This window comes from Diadema antillarum, unplaced genomic scaffold (genome assembly GCF_040938485.1).
Source record: "Diadema antillarum isolate AM-2024a unplaced genomic scaffold, OU_Dant_1.0 scf00000029, whole genome shotgun sequence".
Taxonomy (NCBI): domain Eukaryota; kingdom Metazoa; phylum Echinodermata; class Echinoidea; order Diadematoida; family Diadematidae; genus Diadema; species Diadema antillarum.
In genome coordinates, this window is record NW_027270918.1 from 4,626,608 (window position 1) to 4,645,963 (window position 19,356).

Sequence of the window (19,356 nt, forward strand, 5' to 3'; positions counted from 1 at the left end):
GAGCGAGCGAAGAGAGCGAGCTTGAAAATTTTGCATTTTACAGTCCAAAAACTGCCGTTCTTAGCCATATTTTTTCGCTTTGGAAATTAAGGGAGGGGGCGCACCGGGCGGAACTGCTGGCAATTACTGGCAGCAACATCAGGTGAATTGCATAACGATTAAATGCGAGCGAGCTTAAAAATTTTGACATTTTACAGTAGAAAAACTGCCGTTTGTAGCTATATTTTTTCGCTTCGGAAATTAAGGGGGGGGGGGGCCGCACCGGGCGCAACTGCAGACATTTACTGGCAGTAACATCAGGGGAATTGCATAAAGATTAAATGCGAGCGATCGAAGAGAGCGAGCTTGAAAATTTTACATTTTACAGTCCAAAAACTGCCGTTCTCCGCAGCCATATTTTTTCGCTTTGGAAATTAAGGGGGGGGGGGGCGCACCGGGCGCAACTGGACGATTACTGGCAGTAACATCAGGGGAATTGCATAAAGATTAAATGCGAGCGAGCTTGAAAATTTTGACATTTTACAGTCCCAAAACTGCCGTTTGATGCTATATCTTTTTTTGCTTTCGAAATTGAGGGGGCGCACCGGGCGCAACTGCTGGCAATTACTGGCAGCAATATTAGGAGAATTTAAATGCGAGCGAGCGGAGCGAGTGAGCTTGAAAATTGTGACATTTTACAGTCCCAAAACTGCCGTTTGTAGCTATATTTTTTGCAGTAAGGGGGGGGGGGGCGCACCGGGTGGAACTGCCGGCAATTTCTGGCAGCAACTTCAGGAGAATGGCATTACGACTAAATGCCAGCGAGCGAGCTTGAAAATTTTGACATTTTACAGTCCAAAAACTGCCGTTTGTAGCTATACTTTTTCGCTTTGGAAATTAAGAGGGGGCGGGGGGGGGGGACGCCCGGTGTGCCCCTCCCCCTGGATCCGCCACTGGTAGTCAAAGGTGTCGGTTCATGTTCATGACTGGGGGAGGTATGACCAGCGAGGTGGTGTCGAAGTGACCAAGTATGGGAAGGATGTCCAAAATTTATGTATATAGTCAACACTGTATAGAATACACTTGCACTATTAGATAATTATGTATAAAATCAGTGCTGCCAGAACCAGGGTGCGAATTGCTTTTGCCCACGATTTTTTCTTTTTTGTTTTGTTTTTGTCCCCGATGCAGAATATCAAAAAAAAAAATGAATAAATAGAAAATAATAATCACTTAGTGTCCGGCGTTGAGGTCGCTCGCAGACTGAAGTTTTTTTTTTTTTTTTTTTTTTTTAAGGGTCTGAAGGGGGGTGCGTTCGCACCCACCGCACCCCCCTGGTGACGCCCATGTAGCTATATTTTTTCGCTTCGGAAATTAAGGGGGGGCCGCACCGGGCGCAACTGCAGACATTTACTGGCAGTAACATCAGGGGAATTGCATAAAGATTAAATGCGAGCGATCGAAGAGAGCGAGCTTGAAAATTTTACATTTTACAGTCCAAAAACTGCCGTTCTCCGCAGCCATATTTTTTCGCTTTGGAAATTAAGGGGGGCGCACCGGGCGCAACTGGACGATTACTGGCAGTAACATCAGGGGAATTGCATAAAGATTAAATGCGAGCGAGCTTGAAAATTTTGACATTTTACAGTCCCAAAACTGCCGTTTGATGCTATATCTTTTTTTGCTTTCGAAATTGAGGGGGCGCACCGGGCGCAACTGCTGGCAATTACTGGCAGCAATATTAGGAGAATTTAAATGCGAGCGAGCGGAGCGAGTGAGCTTGAAAATTGTGACATTTTACAGTCCCAAAACTGCCGTTTGTAGCTATATTTTTTGCAGTAAGGGGGGGGGGGGGGCGCACCGGGTGGAACTGCCGGCAATTTCTGGCAGCAACTTCAGGAGAATGGCATTACGACTAAATGCCAGCGAGCGAGCTTGAAAATTTTGACATTTTACAGTCCAAAAACTGCCGTTTGTAGCTATACTTTTTCGCTTTGGAAATTAAGAGGGGGCGGGGGGGGGGGGGGACGCCCGGTGTGCCCCTCCCCCTGGATCCGCCACTGGTAGTCAAAGGTGTCGGTTCATGTTCATGACTGGGGGAGGTATGACCAGCGATGTGGCGTCGAAGTGACCAAGTATGGGAAGGATGTCCAAAATTTATGTATATAGTCAACACTGTATAGAATACACTTGCACTATTAGATAATTATGTATAAAATCAGTGCTGCCAGAACCAGGGTGCGAATTCTCGCTATCGCCAATGACGTAAAAAGTACCCGGATGTGGCTTTCTCGTCAAGATTTAGTTCACTTGGTAGCAAGGGCACTTCCGGCGCGGGGCATAATTTGCACAACGCTAGCGTGCGCGTACGTGTACCTTACCTATACGAGCGCAGCGCCGACCACGGATACTAGTACAGTAGGCCGCTGTATAGCGAGGTACCCGCACCTCGTCAGGGGCCCGAATACCGTCACCCCGCTTAAAATTGTTTTAAGCGCACTAAACAAAAATTTATGCCCGGGACTGTGTTCAGTATGCTTGAAACTTGGCAGGGCCAAGCAAATTTTGGTGAAAACCGAACAGTTTTTCGCGAAAATCGGAAATTTTAATCGGAATAGGACCCTACGTGTTATAACTATCACCACTGTCCCCGCACGCATCTTTTACGTGTATGTCTATGGGAGCATCACGGTCACCCGCACACGTCTTTTACGTGCTTTGTCTATGGGAGCGCGGGTGACGAGTTGCGGGCCCCTTCCTTAGCGCACAGCTATTTCGCATCGTTCGCGTTTGACGACGATAGCTGCAAATTTTCGATATCGATCAGTGAGCTTGTGATTCCATTGGAATTTTCAGCATTTTTCCTGTATGTGAGTTGGATTTCAAAGAATTTCAGTGGCGAAATGTGATTCAAATATGCGCAAACGTTAACTATGACGAGGTGCGGGTCACCCAAGTATACTGCCCGAGCCAGCGAGTGGCCAGGCCTGTCATGCATACTCGTACACTGTAGTCCCCGCCGTCGGCGGCCGGCCTTTCTTGCTAGCATGCACCACTCACTGCACGCAGCGCATAAGCTAACACATACCGGTACGGCGTACATCACAGATCAGTCATCTCTGCGTACGCTGAAAATATGCTGGAAAATATTCACCCACCTGGATATACAGTATATCGTCATGGAATGCCCATCTTTTTTCTTTATTTGTTCTCTGTCGAAATGTCGCGAACACAATCGGGAACGAACAGTGATCTCGAACTTATCCTGTCTCCAAAGCAATTTCTTCCAAGTAAGTACACGTACGTACAATGTACGTAGGCACTGTACTAGGTCTACTACTAGTACCTAGTGCTACTACCACTACTAGTAAGTCGCGCGTGCACGTACTGCGCTGTGGAGTCACCCGCAAACTTCACCCACGCTGCCACGTCACGTCTCGCATGCCAGTAAGGGTCCTATTTCTGCAGATTTTTTTCATTTATTGTCGTGCGAACAACACATGGCAGCTTCGCAGCAACAACCAATAGTTGTAGTAACAGCAATTTCTTAAGAATGGAGAAATTTCAAATCATATTAAAGCTGTAATTCAAGTCGAGAAAACCGGAAGTACACGTAGAATACAGTCGGTTGTGTGTGTAAATCGCATTAGTCACGTATCACGCGCGTACGAACGGAAGTGATTTTGCTACCGGACTATCCCATAATGCACCGTAAATGACGCTTAAATCAACATCCGGGTACTTTTTACGTCATTGGCGATAGCGAGAATTGCTTTTGCCCACGATTTTTTCTTTTTTGTTTTGTTTTTGTCCCCGATGCAGAATATCAAAAAAAAAATGAATAAATAGAAAATAATAATCATTTAGTGTCCGGCGTTGAGGTCGCTCGCAGACTGGAGTTTTTTTTTGTTTTTTTTGGTTTTTTTTTACGGGTCTGAAGGGGGGTGCGTTCGCACCCAACGCACCCCCCCTGGTGACGCCCATGCTATCTATTAGGGATAATAGTTTTTTATCAAAGTCGGCCACCCAGTGTGCACCTAAAGACAAACATGTAATAAACCGTGCACACCATCCTCCAGTCCTTGTTGCGAATACATGCATCAGAACATTTCAAGCACAATGCATGGATGTTATACAGCGTGTGATCGAACATTTGTTTTCATCTTTACAAAGATATAAAAGATGATTCTTTATTATCTTATCGACACAAGAGATTATATCACACTAAGCATAACACACATTAATGAACAATACTCCAATAATCGAGTGAAAGTGTAATGTTCATTCTTGAAGGAGTGAATAACAGAAAAGTGTAAATTTTGAGTGAAAATGTTCATTTTCACTCCAAATTCACTCCAATTTCACTCTAAATTCACCGTCTTTTCTGTTATCCACTCAGTCCTTCAAGAGTGAACATTTTCGCTCGATTTTTTTAAGAGAGTATAGGCGTATCAGGGTATAATGACCGTAGTGCCGGACACATACTAGTCTGAGAAATAATATGATTTAAGGTACATCCAATATTTTACGTGTGTTTGGTTTTAAATAAAAATGTGTTCTACACGTATATAGATATACTGATACCAGTAGAACAGCGTATACACTCTTAAAACATCCGAGTCAGAACTGACCCGGAACTGGGTCCATTGGGGTCACACACCGTTCCTGGTCAGAAATGACATGGGTGTATGCAAGGGGGGGGGGGGGGGGTCGGGAGGGTCGTACGACCCCCCCAAATTTTCAAGAGGTCCACTTTTTGTAAAAGACATTTTTTTTTGAGGGCTTTTTACTCTATATAGGCCTACAACAGGAAAAAAAGTGACCAGGTGGTGTTCCAGCAAATTGTCAAAAACCTCGTAAATTTCGTAACTTAGTTTTAGTATGCCATAATTTACCTTATTTCTAAGCTGCACTGCCATGCCGAAAAAGTCACTTTTGTATGCACCAAATTGCCCCATTTTAAGATATAGAATTCCAAAACTCCCTACCGTGGAAGGGGGGACACCCCCCTCCCACACCCTCCCCCCGCTCGGTCGCTCCGCTCCCTCGCAAAGGTAAAGGTCCAAAAATTTTGGTTACGACCCCCCCAGAAAAAATCCTGGATACACCCCTGAATGACAAGGAATGGGGTCAGATATGACCCATTCAGAGTCATGAATTGGGTCAGGGTGAACCCATTCGGGGTCTTCATGACCAAATTCCAAGTCATTTTTGACCCGGAACGGTGTGTGACCCCAACGGACCCAGTTCCGGGTCATATCAGTTCTGACTCGGATGTTTTAAGAGTGTACATTCTCTCTATATATATGGGTAAGAAAAAATAGTAGTTTATTTTCCTATCTATAGCAAGCTTTTAGGGTCTGATATTTATTGATATCACTCAGGTTCTGTATGAAAGAAAATATTTACACACTGAAATAGAATATTCCATATAGACCTATAAGCTTCATGTATAAACTGATTTCATGACGAGAATTCTGTGTATTACTGTCACGTTTATATCTGCGTGAGTTTGGGTTGTTATGTGAGTGTATTTTTGTGCGTCCGACTGCGTCCGGAGGATTCAAGAATTCCGCAAAGGGGGGTTTCAAGTACCCCCATTTTTTTCTTTTTATTTCTTTTGTTTTAACAAAAGTTAAAAAGTGGTGCCCCCCCCCCTTGATCCGCCACTGCCTTATGTATCGATCTTCCATGCGTTGGGATTTTAAAGTTCCTGCATGGCAATTTTAGCATACTCCAATTCTATACGAGTAACCCTTATTTGTCAGTACACTTATTCCCACATATCATTTCCATTGAAATACAAAACGTTTGATTTTACCTGAATTTTACCTGAATTATCTATGATCATACGCCCAGTAAGTCAAATGTATATATGGCCATTACTGATCCAATCCTGGACCTGGAAAGCACGGTGATGTATCCACCGGGTGGTCAACTGATGGAAAGCACACTAAACGATATGATATGATAACTTTTTCTGCCAACAAAATGATCCTTGTAAAAATCATGCTCTTTGGAAATCATCCAGGGATGAATGAATGTGAAGCGTGTGATTATAAAACAGCAAATATCGCGAGAAAGAAAAAAAAAATTGAATATACCACTGTGCAATAGGGCCTGTTAGTGAATGGCAAAGCAGAAAATAAGAATATAACAAATTATATCATTGCAAGGATAAACATGAGACAACATTGATGTCTACATGATCATCCATGATCTGCGTCTTTTATATCGCCAGTGTAATAATATGTCAGAGAAATCTGGCACTGCCCCGTGACACAGAGACTCCAACCCCAAGCACCTACTGAACCCCTAGCAAACTGGAGACTCCAACTTGATGTGCGCGAAGCGCGAAAGTCCCTTACAATTGGGTCGATAGGGTTCTCGATGCTCTAATTCAATGATTCAATCATATATTTCGGCTTAATAAAACTTCATGTCACATAATAATATGCCTATCATACACCTGTAGATGATATTCATGCATGCCATGTGAAATTGCCTATTGACATCTAAAGCTTATTTTTCAACACATACTAAGTAAGAAATCATTACAAGCGGGAGACACAGAGCCTGGGCGGGAGAACGGGAGATTTCGCGAAAATTTAAAGAGGGAGAGTTGAAATCAGCCATTAATTGCTTACAGAAGGCTTTATCATGGGAAGTCAGCACTTCAGAGAAAAAGAACGTTCACTGAAAAAAATTTGCCGGAAGGACGGAGAAAACGCTGCTCGAGTACTGTAGTGTATCTTTTCAGCGTTTTCCAGCAGCGCAGAGGGATCGTCCGAGCACCGGTCGTGGATCGCGCGCGAGATGCTGGAGTTCATACGTACACGCCCCCAATATATACGCGCTCGTACATGGTGATGATGAGGAACGCGCACGTGTAAACCTGCAGCGCAGCCATGATGGTGGGTGTACCCTCTTTGATCCACTAGAAATTATAACAACATCCTGCTAATTGTGCTCATGACTATTGCTCTAACTGTGTTTTTCTAATCATTTTCATTTAACAGGACGGAATGGAAGACAGCCAAGATCTCTTGGCAGAGGATCAGGGGAAGGTAAGTGTTAATGGTCCTCTTCATCCCGATGTCTCCACCACACGAACTTGCCGTAGAACTAACAATGTTACCTACTAAAGCTACAGTAACATTGCAGCTCACACTGCCGATAAATGTTTTGTGTGCTATATCATATGGCCGAGAGGTCTCTCATGAGTGAGCGAGTGGCAGTGGCTAGGCTCTTGCAGCAGCAGAGCCTATATGAACCAGTTCAGTTCATTGCATTGATCATCATGATCATGTTGATAGGTCTTCACCACATTAGGTTCTAGTCAATGCATGTCAGGAGTTCTAAACAGTTAGATTCTACAGAAATACCAGTTTGCAGTAGAAAGAGCTAGCAGAGCTAGTCAAGCTCTCGGAGAGTAGCCAACCAAGAGCAAAAGCAAAACAGCTCGCAGTCCAGTACAAGTAGTGGCACTACATCCATCCATCGGTCCATCTGTCTAGCTGTCTAGCTAATTCGATTGATTGAAATGCACAAGAATAAAGTAACTCAATGGATCTAAACAACCTGCACCAAGGTTCGAACTCCTGTACCAAAATTTGACCGTGCGTAACATGAAGCATAGATTCTAAGTCTAACGTTAAACAATTAAAATTACCGGTAGGCCCTAGTCCTAACATGTTACAGCTATCTAATCTACTAATCTAGCGTTAATGTTAGAAATCTGAAAATCATAATTTCAAAAATGAAATAATTTTCGTTATTCCGAAAGTTCGTAGTACTGGAAGTGAAATACGATTTGCTAAGCTATTCATCAGGAATGATGTGTAGCACAGCTCACAGCAGGGAGTGCATTGCAGACCTGACTGAGCGATTCCCAATCTATTGAAACACAAGTCATTGAAATGCTAGATGTTCTCCTATGCATGTGTGTTGTGCTATTGATATAGAATTCCGTAAGTGATCTGCATTTAATGGAGCGCATTTCTTTTGTTTTTCTTTATCAATAGCCCTTAAAAGTGGTGTCGCGTCATTATAGCAAGTTTAACTTCTAGTATTTTACCATATTAACTGTGTTCGTTTTCAGCAAATTTTGTGCCATAGACTTCATGTCTTTAAAGGACAAGTCCACCTTCATATACAGTACATGTGGATGTAGTGAATGCAGCAATATTTGTAGAACATGTCATTGGAAGTTTGGAGAAAATCAGACAATCCGTTCAAAAGTTATGATTTTTTAAAGTATCTGCACGGACACTGCTGGATGAGAAGACTACTAGAGTGTATGATGTCATATGCGTACAAAGATATAAGGAAAATATAAAGTGAATTTCACAAAATGTTACTTTTTGAAAAAAATTTGTATTTTCTCGACTCGTCACTGACGTATGTTTATTCCCCTTGCCTTCTGAAAGAGGGAAGTCAAGTGTTCTTTTATTATGCGAGAAAAGTGAAAATATCTTGAATTTTCCTTCTGAATACTTTCTTTGTATCGTTGTACACATGTGACATCACAAGCTGTAGTAGTCTTCTCATCCAGCAGTGACTAAGTAGGAACTTCAAAAATTCATAACTCTTAGGCCAAGTAAAAAAAGAAAGTAGTTTCTCGTCCGGGTTTTTTGAGCAAGGCGATGAGGGAGGTCCTTACTATTTGATATCTTACTATTTTTTCAAGGATCGTCAAAATGAAAGTAATATGTGTTTCTCGTCCGGTAATTCTGAGAAAGGTAACGAGAGAGGGCTTTACAATTGTCTATATTCAATTTATGAAATGAAATATCACTCTGGTAGCTGTGTTATGAGACCAGGTCCCAAGTGTACGTCTTGCCTGCACTCTGTGCATATTCAAACAAATAGATATATGTGCCATACTTGAAATGAAACTTCATGCATGCAGAAATACATTTGCTTTTTCTTTCCACTATACAGATGTCGAGAGAAAATGACCATCTTAATACTGGTATTTAGTGTTTTAATGGCTTTTCTGATACCAGTGTACTCGCAATTCTGATGTATTGTGCTATTAATTGAAACAGGTATAAAACATGTCTTTCAACAAATGTACGACTGAAATAAATTCCATGATATTCAAAACACTGCTTTATTTATTGGTTTTTGTGACTTTTTGTGTCCACACAGCTGGTATGTATATCTGCAGTTCTTCACAGTACAATTGTAGCACATTCAACTGGAAACTGGCTTGTACAATTGCAGATGGATGTCAAAATGATACTGATATGGCGTTCTAGCATTAAACGTTTAAAGATGTTTCTTCATGTTCTAAAAAGACATTTGATAATCACTCATTATTTGGATGATGAATTATTGTATAACAGTACACACTACAGATGATACCACTCACGGCTGTGTCCGTGCACATCGTGAAGAAAAGTATCCCGCAGAAATACGAGAAAAACCAGAATCCGTGGAAAAGTTATTTATTTTGCAGATACACCCATTTAATAATTCTACATATGCTGGAAAAGCGCATTCATTTTCTCTTCAAAATAGAATGTATCGCCGTGACAGACCAGGGGATGGGGACCCTGGACAGCTACAAAACACGCACACTTTGCCGATATACGGTGCGGCACGGCCACTGCACTGGCATATCCGGCACGCGTGTTTTTTTTAGACGGCACAGATTGGGGAAACTAAAAATCTATCGGGGACCCTATCCCTAAACCTAACCCTAATCCTAATCCTAACCCTAACCATCAAACCCTAACCCTAACCCTAACCCTAACCCTAACCCCAACCCTAACCCTAACCCTAACCATAACCATAACCAAAAACCCTAACCCAACGTTTTTCCCATAGGTTTAACACGCGCCATGCCCCAATCTGTGCCGTCTTAAAAAAAAATGCAAGGGAGGTGTGGACCTCTCTGCTGGCATCGTACCTTCCGACACTGCACACACATGCACATAGTCACAATGACATGAAAATGTATACAAACTCGATACCGTACAATCTTCACAAGCATTTGTACAGTACAATTCATCCGCTTAAAATATCAGAAACGGGGAAAACTACGAACAACGCGCGAAATATGCGTGGAATATCAGCGATTGTTCGCAAAAATGTTGCCGCTATCGCGTTCACGACGTACCGAGTGCGCTGTACATCACAGCCCAGTAGGCCGGCCCGCCGCGCCGCCCATCCAACTACAGTGCAGTTCGACTGCTTTGTGGGTCATTCCTTCTTGCCGATCGGCCGAGCTCGCAGTGTGAAATGCATGCGTTCTTACATACGCACTACACACAGAAGCTACAGCTGTACTACAGTCTACAGCTAAGTAGAGGACGCAAGGCGTAAAAATTAGAAATGAGACGTCACGATTGGTAGGTGAATTGTCGATCTTTTCTTTTTTTTCGGCGGCCGAAAAAAATAGTAAATATCAAAAGAGTCGATGCGGCAACTGAAAATCGATGCGGGCGGGGAGCGGGCTGGGACGAGAATTATGAATTTCTTGGTATTTTCAGCGCCATTTTGAAAATAGTAAATAGTAAAAAATTCGATGCGGCGGCCAAAATCGATGCGCGCGAGGACGAGAAACTGGTTTCTTTTTTTACTTGGCCTTATACGGGTTGTCTGATTTTCCTCAAACTCTTGCTGATGTGTTCTATTAATATTGCTCCATTCACTCAATCCACATGCCTATGAAGGTGAACTTTTCCTTTAATGAGATAGTTTTGGGACCTGAGAGTGAAAATGTACTGAAATGTTATTTCGTTGGAACAAAATTTTGTTATAACCGTGTTTGTTGTAATGGGAGTGCACTGTATTTTGAAACCTGTCCCTGTGAGATTTATTTTGCATAATGCTGCAGCATGCAACCAAATAATGATATGATAATAGTGCACCATGTCATAGCTTAACTGCGACCAGCAGCCCCATATGCATAGGGTAATGGGGCTGCGGACTGTAGCATTCAGGATCATGACAGGGTAGTATCGCGGACAGATATCACCTTAAAATCGAAAAATTTCTTCAATTTGAAGACTTACCAGTGAAGTTAAAGTATTGACAACAGGGCTCGTGCAACGTTTGGTTCTGCCAATGGTGGAAACGTCGATTGTATATTTAGATTATAGTATTAAAGGCGTTTGACAGTGTACCTCACGAACGACTGATTAGGAAAGTAGAAACGTATGGGATCACTGGGAATCTTTTGAAGTGGATTAAGTCTTTTTTAAGTGAAAGATCACGAGTGGTGGTCAATGGTGTATCATCTTCACAAACTGCAGTCTCTAGTGGAGTCCCACAAGGTAGTGTTTTGGGGCAGATTTTGTTTCTGTTGTATGTAAACGACCTTTCTGATGTGTTGTTAAGTGGCAGATGTGAAGTTAAGCTCTTTGCTGATGATACCAAGTTGTATTAACAGATGTATGATAATGATGATGTACTGAATCTGCAAGCTGAACTAATTAGAGTGATGGAATGGTCAAAAAAGTGGCAGCTTCCTTTTAACCAGGAAAAGTGTAAAGTTATCCATTATGGAAGGAATAACCCATGTGTCAGTTATACAATGGATGAAACAAACCCGCCCATTCCAGTAGCTACATATGTAAAAGATCTTGGAGTAAATTATGACAAGAAGTTAGATTTTACTCATCATGTGGACACAATTTGTACTGCAGCGAATCGTAGGATTGGAATTATCAATCGTACACTTTCTACTTTCAAAAAGATTTATTCAACTGTACAAGTCTATTGTTGGACCAACATTAGAATATTGTTCGTCAGTGTGGCATCCTCATTGGAAGAAGAATGTTGTAAATGTAGAGAATGTACAGCGTCGAGCTACCAGAATGATATGTCCACTCAGACCTTTGAGTTATGAAGCAAGACTTAGACACTTGAAATTGCCTTCATTGGCATATAGACGGCATAGAGCCGATATGATACAGATCTTTAAGATTGTGAATGGGATTGATGATAATTTATGAAGTCTTCAGATTTTTTTGAGTTCTCAGTTGGAGGAAGGACGCGTGGTCATAAATTTAAGATGCTGAAGAAACATGTAAAGTCCAAAGTGAGACAGGGCTCTTTCTCTCAAAGAGTTGTTAGTGAGTGGAATAAGCTGCCATCATTTGTAGTTGACTGCCCATCCATGAATAGTTTTAAGTCTAACCTAGAGAGGTTCTGGAGTCAAGACAAGAACAAATACAACCCCGACGGGATTTTTTTTGTCCATGTTATACCGCACAGCGCCCAACTAAAAGTTATTAATGTCATGTAATGACGACACCGAGGGGCAAATAAAAGTTAAGTCTAACTTTACGCCCACATTCAAGGTATGTAATAATCCCTTTCTGTTCGAATTGGTTCAATGTGACTCGGTCGAGAGGAACCTGGGAGAGCTACACTGAATTGACGGCCAGCGTATGCGCACACAGACATCTTATCCAGTCAATGGATTTGAAAATTGTGCGCATGTGATGTGTGGGCATGCGCTGGCCATCAATTCGGTGTAGCTCTCCCAGGTTCCTCTCGACCGAGTCACATTAAGTCATCAATTTGAACAGAAAGGGGCTAGTGGCAGAACCAAACGTTGCACGAACCCTGTTGTCAATACTTCAACTTCACTGGTAAGTCTTCAAATTGAAGAAATTTTTCGATTTTAAGTTGATATTTGTCCGCGATACTACCCTGTCATGATCCTGAATGCTACAGTCCGCAGCCCCATTACGCTATGCGTATGGGGCTGCTGGTCACAGTTAGTCATAGCCATGCATCATTCATGGGGAGTCCATGACATGGCATTGGCATAGCAATTTCTGCATCTCCCATCTGGAATGTTCAGTATAGTGCAGATATAAAGTTTACAGAAGTTCCTTGAAGTGTCTACATGTATCCTCAACTACACTGTAAGTCATAAATGCTACATTATTCAGAATATAACCACACGTCAAGATTAGAAAAAAAAAAATGTACCCGCCATACAACAAAGCTCTAATTCAAGCATTTTCATACACTCGTTTCAGATGTAGAATTAGATGAGATCCTTTCATTTCCCACAGGCCAGGACAGAGTCCAATGTGGACCTGAACACGGACACTTCCCTCCTGGTAGACATCTCAGATGCCCTCAGTGAGAGAGACAAGGTTAAATTTACCGTCCACACAAAAGTGAGTATGACGTATTTGCACGTTGATGACCCATTCATTTGCACTCCTTACCTTGTATGCAGATATATTGTTATATTTCATTTTTTTCTTTTTGTCTAAAAGAAATTCCTATCAAATTATGTGCAATTTTATACATGTATGACAAAAATGTTAAATGGTTAATCAAAGCTGCTTACTATTTGTTGTATTTTGAGCACATTTAAGATATTGTAATCTCCAAATTCAGAGACAGTAGGGTCTCCATACACATAGAAGTTCTAGAACTGTAACTCTGCATATTCAGTATGGGACCTGCTCAACGTTGATGATACATGTCGATGATAATTAACTTCATAGTAGCCATATTGCATGATGATGCTGATGCAGTACTTTTGAAGAAGTTCAGACTTGAACGGCATCATCAGTTGCAATATTAGTAAATGAATTGAAGGACTATGGGCTCTAAAACAACTGGAAAAGCCATATTGATCTATGCATACAATGTGTAGTTGCATGCTTGCTTGCATGGTGAAGATGGCTTTTATAAGTAGAGTCAGTAGCATCTGACAGCCAGAATGGTTGAAGTTTATTAAAATTGACATCCAATATTGGTTTTAATGCAATTGGACATTCAATATTGGTTACAATCATATTACAGGGGAAACTCGGTATAACGAACACTGCTGTAACGAGATATCGGTTATAACGAGGAAATTTTCTCGGTCCCAAATTTCCTTCCACACAAGTCTATGTAAAATGCTACTCTTATAGCGAGATCGGCTATAACGAAATAACTGCTATAACGAGATAAATTTTGTGACTTCCAAACAAAGAAAAACATAGTAAATCAAACCTGCTATAGCGAGGTAAAGCAAAATGCCTTCGGTAAAGCTTTACTTCGCCTGTACTATCATCTTCCGAGATTGTAAAGCTTGATGCGCCAAAAACTGTCTTGTACACACATAATCATTTTCTTCAGTGCACTCCAGCAAGCACTGCATGTTGTACGTGTGAAGTGTGTGTGTGCACGCACACTGATACATGCAGAAAATGTGGTGGGACGGCCATACATCATCAAGACGTTTAGCAGGCGTGAGGCAATCTGATGCTGTGATTGGCCTTCTACTTAGGGAATTCCCCGTCTTCACACACACGCAGTCATAATGTACATACAGAATGTGTCGCATACACACACAGCATTGTGCAGACCATATTCAAGCTTTCCACACAACACACACCCATACGATAACCACATACCAATCCACAGACGATCTTGATTCAATCGCAAGCTATATAGATTTACAAATTCAAACATCTACAATTAATAAGAAACACATTCTTGATATTGGATTTCCTTGGCGAAAAACATCTTCTTACCCATAAAGGTGAGTAATTCCCTCACACACAATATCAAGTTATCAGTATTGATTGAAATATGATGGGTAGTCCCACATGTGCAAATTAATGTCTTTATTTTATGCCTTCTTTCATGCCTACTGATATAACGAGATATCGGCTATAACGAGGAAAATGACTCGGTCCCGACCATCTCGTTATATCGAGTTTCCACTGTATTTTGGTTTTAATGCAATTGGACATTCAATATTGGTTACAATCATATTATATTGGTTATAATAGTATACCAGCACATGTTATGAGGATGAGAGAATGAATATAATATTTTGATAATGCAGTAGTGCTGATGAATGGGTCACTTTCTGTACTAAAAAACTCCTGGCAAAGTGGCATGTGTTTAAAATGTCCATTTTCAGTGCTAACATGCTTAACCCAAAGCCCCCCCCCCCCTCCTGCAAACCTGCCAAACTTGTAAAAAGTCTTGTTTATAGATAATAAATTGCATTTTGAAAGCTTCAATGGAAATTTATGGTAATCTACCTGTAAGTGTTTATTATAAATATAAACAAGTTAGACAAAACTTATGCATTCTTCTTGGACCTTAGAACATCATGTTGTAAGAAATCATCTCTGTAAAGTTGTAAGCCCCTCCATATCCAAAGTTAGCAAGATTAGTGCAAGTTTCAAAGATGACAACAGGATTAATAGTTTAGAGCACAAGTGAGCTAAACCTGCTTGTGGTGCTTGTAGATCAGAGCTACCACATTTGGGCAATTCCGCAGTTAGGTGGACATGACATGGATAAAAGAAATGTGCCTCTTTATCTTACTCTTTAATCTAGGTATCAACTAATGCCATGGATGTTCACCAATCATTAAGGTCTTTTAAATTCAGTAGATTTTATCTTTCGTATTTATTGATTTCGCGAGATCTAAAACCATCATTTAAAATGTACATGTGGGACTGGGGATGCTGAAATTCACTTAAATGCAAATTACAGTGGGTTCCTTTGAAATTTTTTCCTCAAAGTTTTGCTAAAGGGTAAAAGATAAATACATTTAAATACTCCAGAAGTCATGTGACATTTTGTCAATTACAAAAGGGTGAAATGACCTGCGGAATTACTCCGGACAAATGTAACGTTACTAACCGTAACGTTACTAACCATGCTTTTTGGGGTCTACAGTAGCTAAGAAATTATTGGTCGAACTGCTGAAAAACATTGTGTGAACATTTGTCATGATGCAATAATTGAAATTAATGCAACACTTTGTTTGAAGTAACTTGAATTTTTGCACACTTTTTGTTACAAGACATTGATTTTTTTGTCATGTCCTTTTTTCGTAACGTTACTAACCAGCCCTTTCAGTTGCCATAGCAATGCTATTATTTCTTGGATTGTAATCATTCTTTTCTGTATCATAAACCTGGGAATGATGAACATGTTTTTGACATAATTTTGGCTTTAAATGAATAAATGGTAATTTAGTAGTAAAAACAAATATCTAAATTTGTTCAAATGTAACGTTACTAACCGCGGAATTGCCCATTTGCATTTTTGATTTGTCACTTTTTGACCCAAACATCTTTCCTTTTTAATGTTTTAGATAAAGTCATCATGATATGAATGAGAACCAGGCAGCATAGACTCAGTGACATCACTATCAGTTTTAGTTGTTACCTTGTTATGTTTTTAAAGTTACATCGTAAATATTATAGTCATTCAGATGGAATGACAGAGTGAGTGTGGGTTATGGCAGAGTACTAAAGTGTAGAACGGGTAGCCAATGTGATCATGAAGTTACAGTAATAGAACTTTTTACATACCAGTAAGCACTTTCACCATTTTTCATTTTTACCAGCACTGGTAATCCAGTCAAAGTCCCCCTTTCTTTGAGTAGCTGCCATTCCCAGGCACACAGTTTTTTTTTTTTTCTGTAAGTTTTCATTTCAATATGTGAAACCCAGATTGAATTGGTGGTCAGCATTTCTTGTACGCATTATGTTGTATTGCAATGTGTAGTGGCATACCTGTGGTGATTGTTTGTGAAACCTGTGTAACTGTTGTAAAATGTGGTATAGTGGTATCATAGTTGAATTTGTTCATCTTATAAGGCTGACTACTGTATTTGAAGATGAGGAATTTTAGAGAGATAAAAAAATTGATGCACATTGGGCTTGATTTATGTAGGGGGGGGTATATGCAGAGACTCCAACCCTAGATATCTTTTTATATGGGAGATTCTCCCGCCTTGACCTTACCCTAGCAAACTGGAGACTCTGACACCTGAACATGCGCACAGTATTATGTGTGTGCAGTGCACATCACGAGCGCTAAGTGCGACATGTGATGGATCCAGGGTTGTGATGGATCCAGGGTTATAGATGCCCTTTGGTGCTATTTTGGCCTTATTTTTGAACACATATGTGACAGTACTAAAGTTGGGCGGGAGAAAGCTAAATTTCAAGCTGGAGAAAATACATAATTTGTACATCTAAAGCGGGAGACACACAACCATAATGGGAGAAATTCAAACTAAGATGGAAGAGCTGGAGATTTTAGAGAAAATAGCCTCAAAGAGTGAGATCTGCCACCGAAAGTGGGGAGGGTTGGAATTTCTGGGTATGTGAAAAGACTTTTCAGCTTGATATAACCTATGTCAAATGTGATTGGTATCTGCCATCCACAGCTAAACTTAGAGAAATTAGTTGCAATTCAGTGACTTTTAGATTTATTAGCTTTTGAATTTAGCTTGGATTTGCAATTACAGTGTTATCTGTTTAGGTGCAAGAGTAAGGGCTCTTAGTTGATGTCACATCCAAACATTTCCTGGATCTTTCCATTTACTTGTATAGTTCATTGTTTTTGTTAGCTGCAGAATATATGCACATTATATGCAAATGTGTTGGCTGTGATAAGTGAGACTGTATAGTGTAATGTCAAGCATGGTTTTGAATGTCCCAATGTTATGATGCTTGAAAACGTGTACATATATTGTCTGTAGATCTTTCTCTTCTTTTTTGTAGCGTCCTGCAAGACCAAATTTGCTTGATACCCTATCTTTAGTAAGTTTTGATTTTTATGTTTGTAGTCAGTGCTAACCCTGCTTCTTGCACACTGTCTGCTTTTTACCCCCTCAGATTTCAGCCATTTGAAGATATATTATTATTTTCTTTTTTTGTTCCAATGATTCTGAAATTCTATGGCAGTGGACATGTAAAAGCTACTCTCCAACATGCAAAGTGCTGGCCTCCTACAGCTTTTGTGAGCAGCTCTTATTGCATTTTAGTTGTGGCAAATTTTAATCTGTGAAAGTACCAAGGGGTACCCAAAAAATAGATTGCAACTTTGAAGTGGCTGCATGCCAGCAAATTGCATATATATATATATATATTGTGCATTTGCAAGCTATAAACCAGACATAGTTAGATTGGTGTGGATGAGGACAACAATATTGTTTTATTTCTTTATTAAATTCTTATTTAATTGATTTCACATGCTTGACAATGAGGACAAGATGACAATATTTTGTATCAACAAAGGATTTAAAATGAAATATGACTGAACAGGTTCTTTCTGTAGAAAGCTAAATTTTCAGCAAGTGACGCCTACAGTTCATGCTCTCGTGTGCTATAAATACTTTTTAGATTCCTCAGTTCGTGAGCTTCAGCTATCCTGCAAGAATGTTGTAGTTTTGAGATTCTGAATGGAGTAGGCGCTTGCTACTGCTTACAAGCACAATTTGCATTGTAGGAGAGCTGCTTTTCTTTTCCTGTGTCGTGTTTATTGTTTCTACGTACAGTAGATTGCATGTGAAAGTAATCAATCATTTGTCCTGTTTACAATGTCAGGTGGCTTTGTTTGTTGCGGCATGCTCTTTGAAATGGCAGTATTGACATTTGTTTCCTGAGATCAAGATAAATGTTTTAGAATGCCTGTTTGCATCATGTTATCATTCTAAATTGTTTTCTACATACCTGGGTGAATGCATGAAAATGCAGTGTGTTCAGACTAGCAAAATATGAAATGGTCTTTAATCTTCCTCAGTAGTCCTCTTTTTTATTTGTTAATTCCTGGATTGTGTTAAAAAATTTCACAAGATTGGCAGCATTTGCTCTTTTTACCCCCACTGTTTCTTTGTCTTTGTTGCAGTATTTCTGTATGTACATATTTCTACACAAAGAGTAAAATGAATATTTCCCAGTAAACTGCTAATACAATTTCTCAGCTTCACACTCTTGCCTTTGGTCCAGGGAAGTGCAGTAGATTATTTTTGTTTGGTTTGTAGAAGAGATCATGTGCTTAAAAACGTACCTTGTCTTTTTAGCACTGTAGGGTATATGAATACTTTGTAGCAAGGAGGGTTACCTCCTTGTGCTTAGCGGACTTTGCCATATAATATGACATGATTCTAGAATGTTCATCTTTTGTGCTCAACCTCATACAAATTATATGGTACAAACTTTCCATTTTAACAAGCAGTGTGTTCTTATGTTCTTTGTTTACAAGAATAGAATTGAGATAGTTGAATATTTAAAAAATAAAGAATAGCAGCCACATCTTCATGAACATAATTAGTAGTGTGTCTGTAACTCATCAACAAACTGTAGGATTATCATGAATGGTTATGCAAGGTTTACTTCCACTGTCATGGGATTTGCTGCGTACAGTATGCCACAATTGGCCATTAAAAGCTTATCATGAAATTTTGCTCACCAAATAGATATCTATCACATTTTGTGTCATGATTGAAATGATAGTTCTGCCGTGCCCAAATTTGAGATGGTGTTTACATGTTACAAGTAAATTAATTCTTGATTTTCATGATGACCAAAGCTTAAAGTTAATGGAATCATGGAGTTACATATTATATGTATGTGTTGCAGCTCCATG

General features: G+C 40.2%; 1 protein-coding gene across 1 annotated transcript in view; it reads left to right on the plus strand.

Annotated features, from left to right (window-relative positions):
- Positions 1–6,911: 6,911 nt before the first annotated feature.
- LOC139739115 (sorting nexin-6-like) overlaps positions 6,912–19,356 on the plus strand; it is a 29,063-nt gene continuing 16,618 nt past the window's right edge. The window contains exons 1-2 of the mRNA XM_071649737.1: positions 6,912–7,046; positions 13,020–13,127. Of these exons, the coding sequence (XP_071505838.1) occupies positions 7,005–7,046; positions 13,020–13,127 (150 nt within the window). The 5' untranslated portion in view covers positions 6,912–7,004. The remainder of the gene's footprint in view (positions 7,047–13,019; positions 13,128–19,356) is intronic.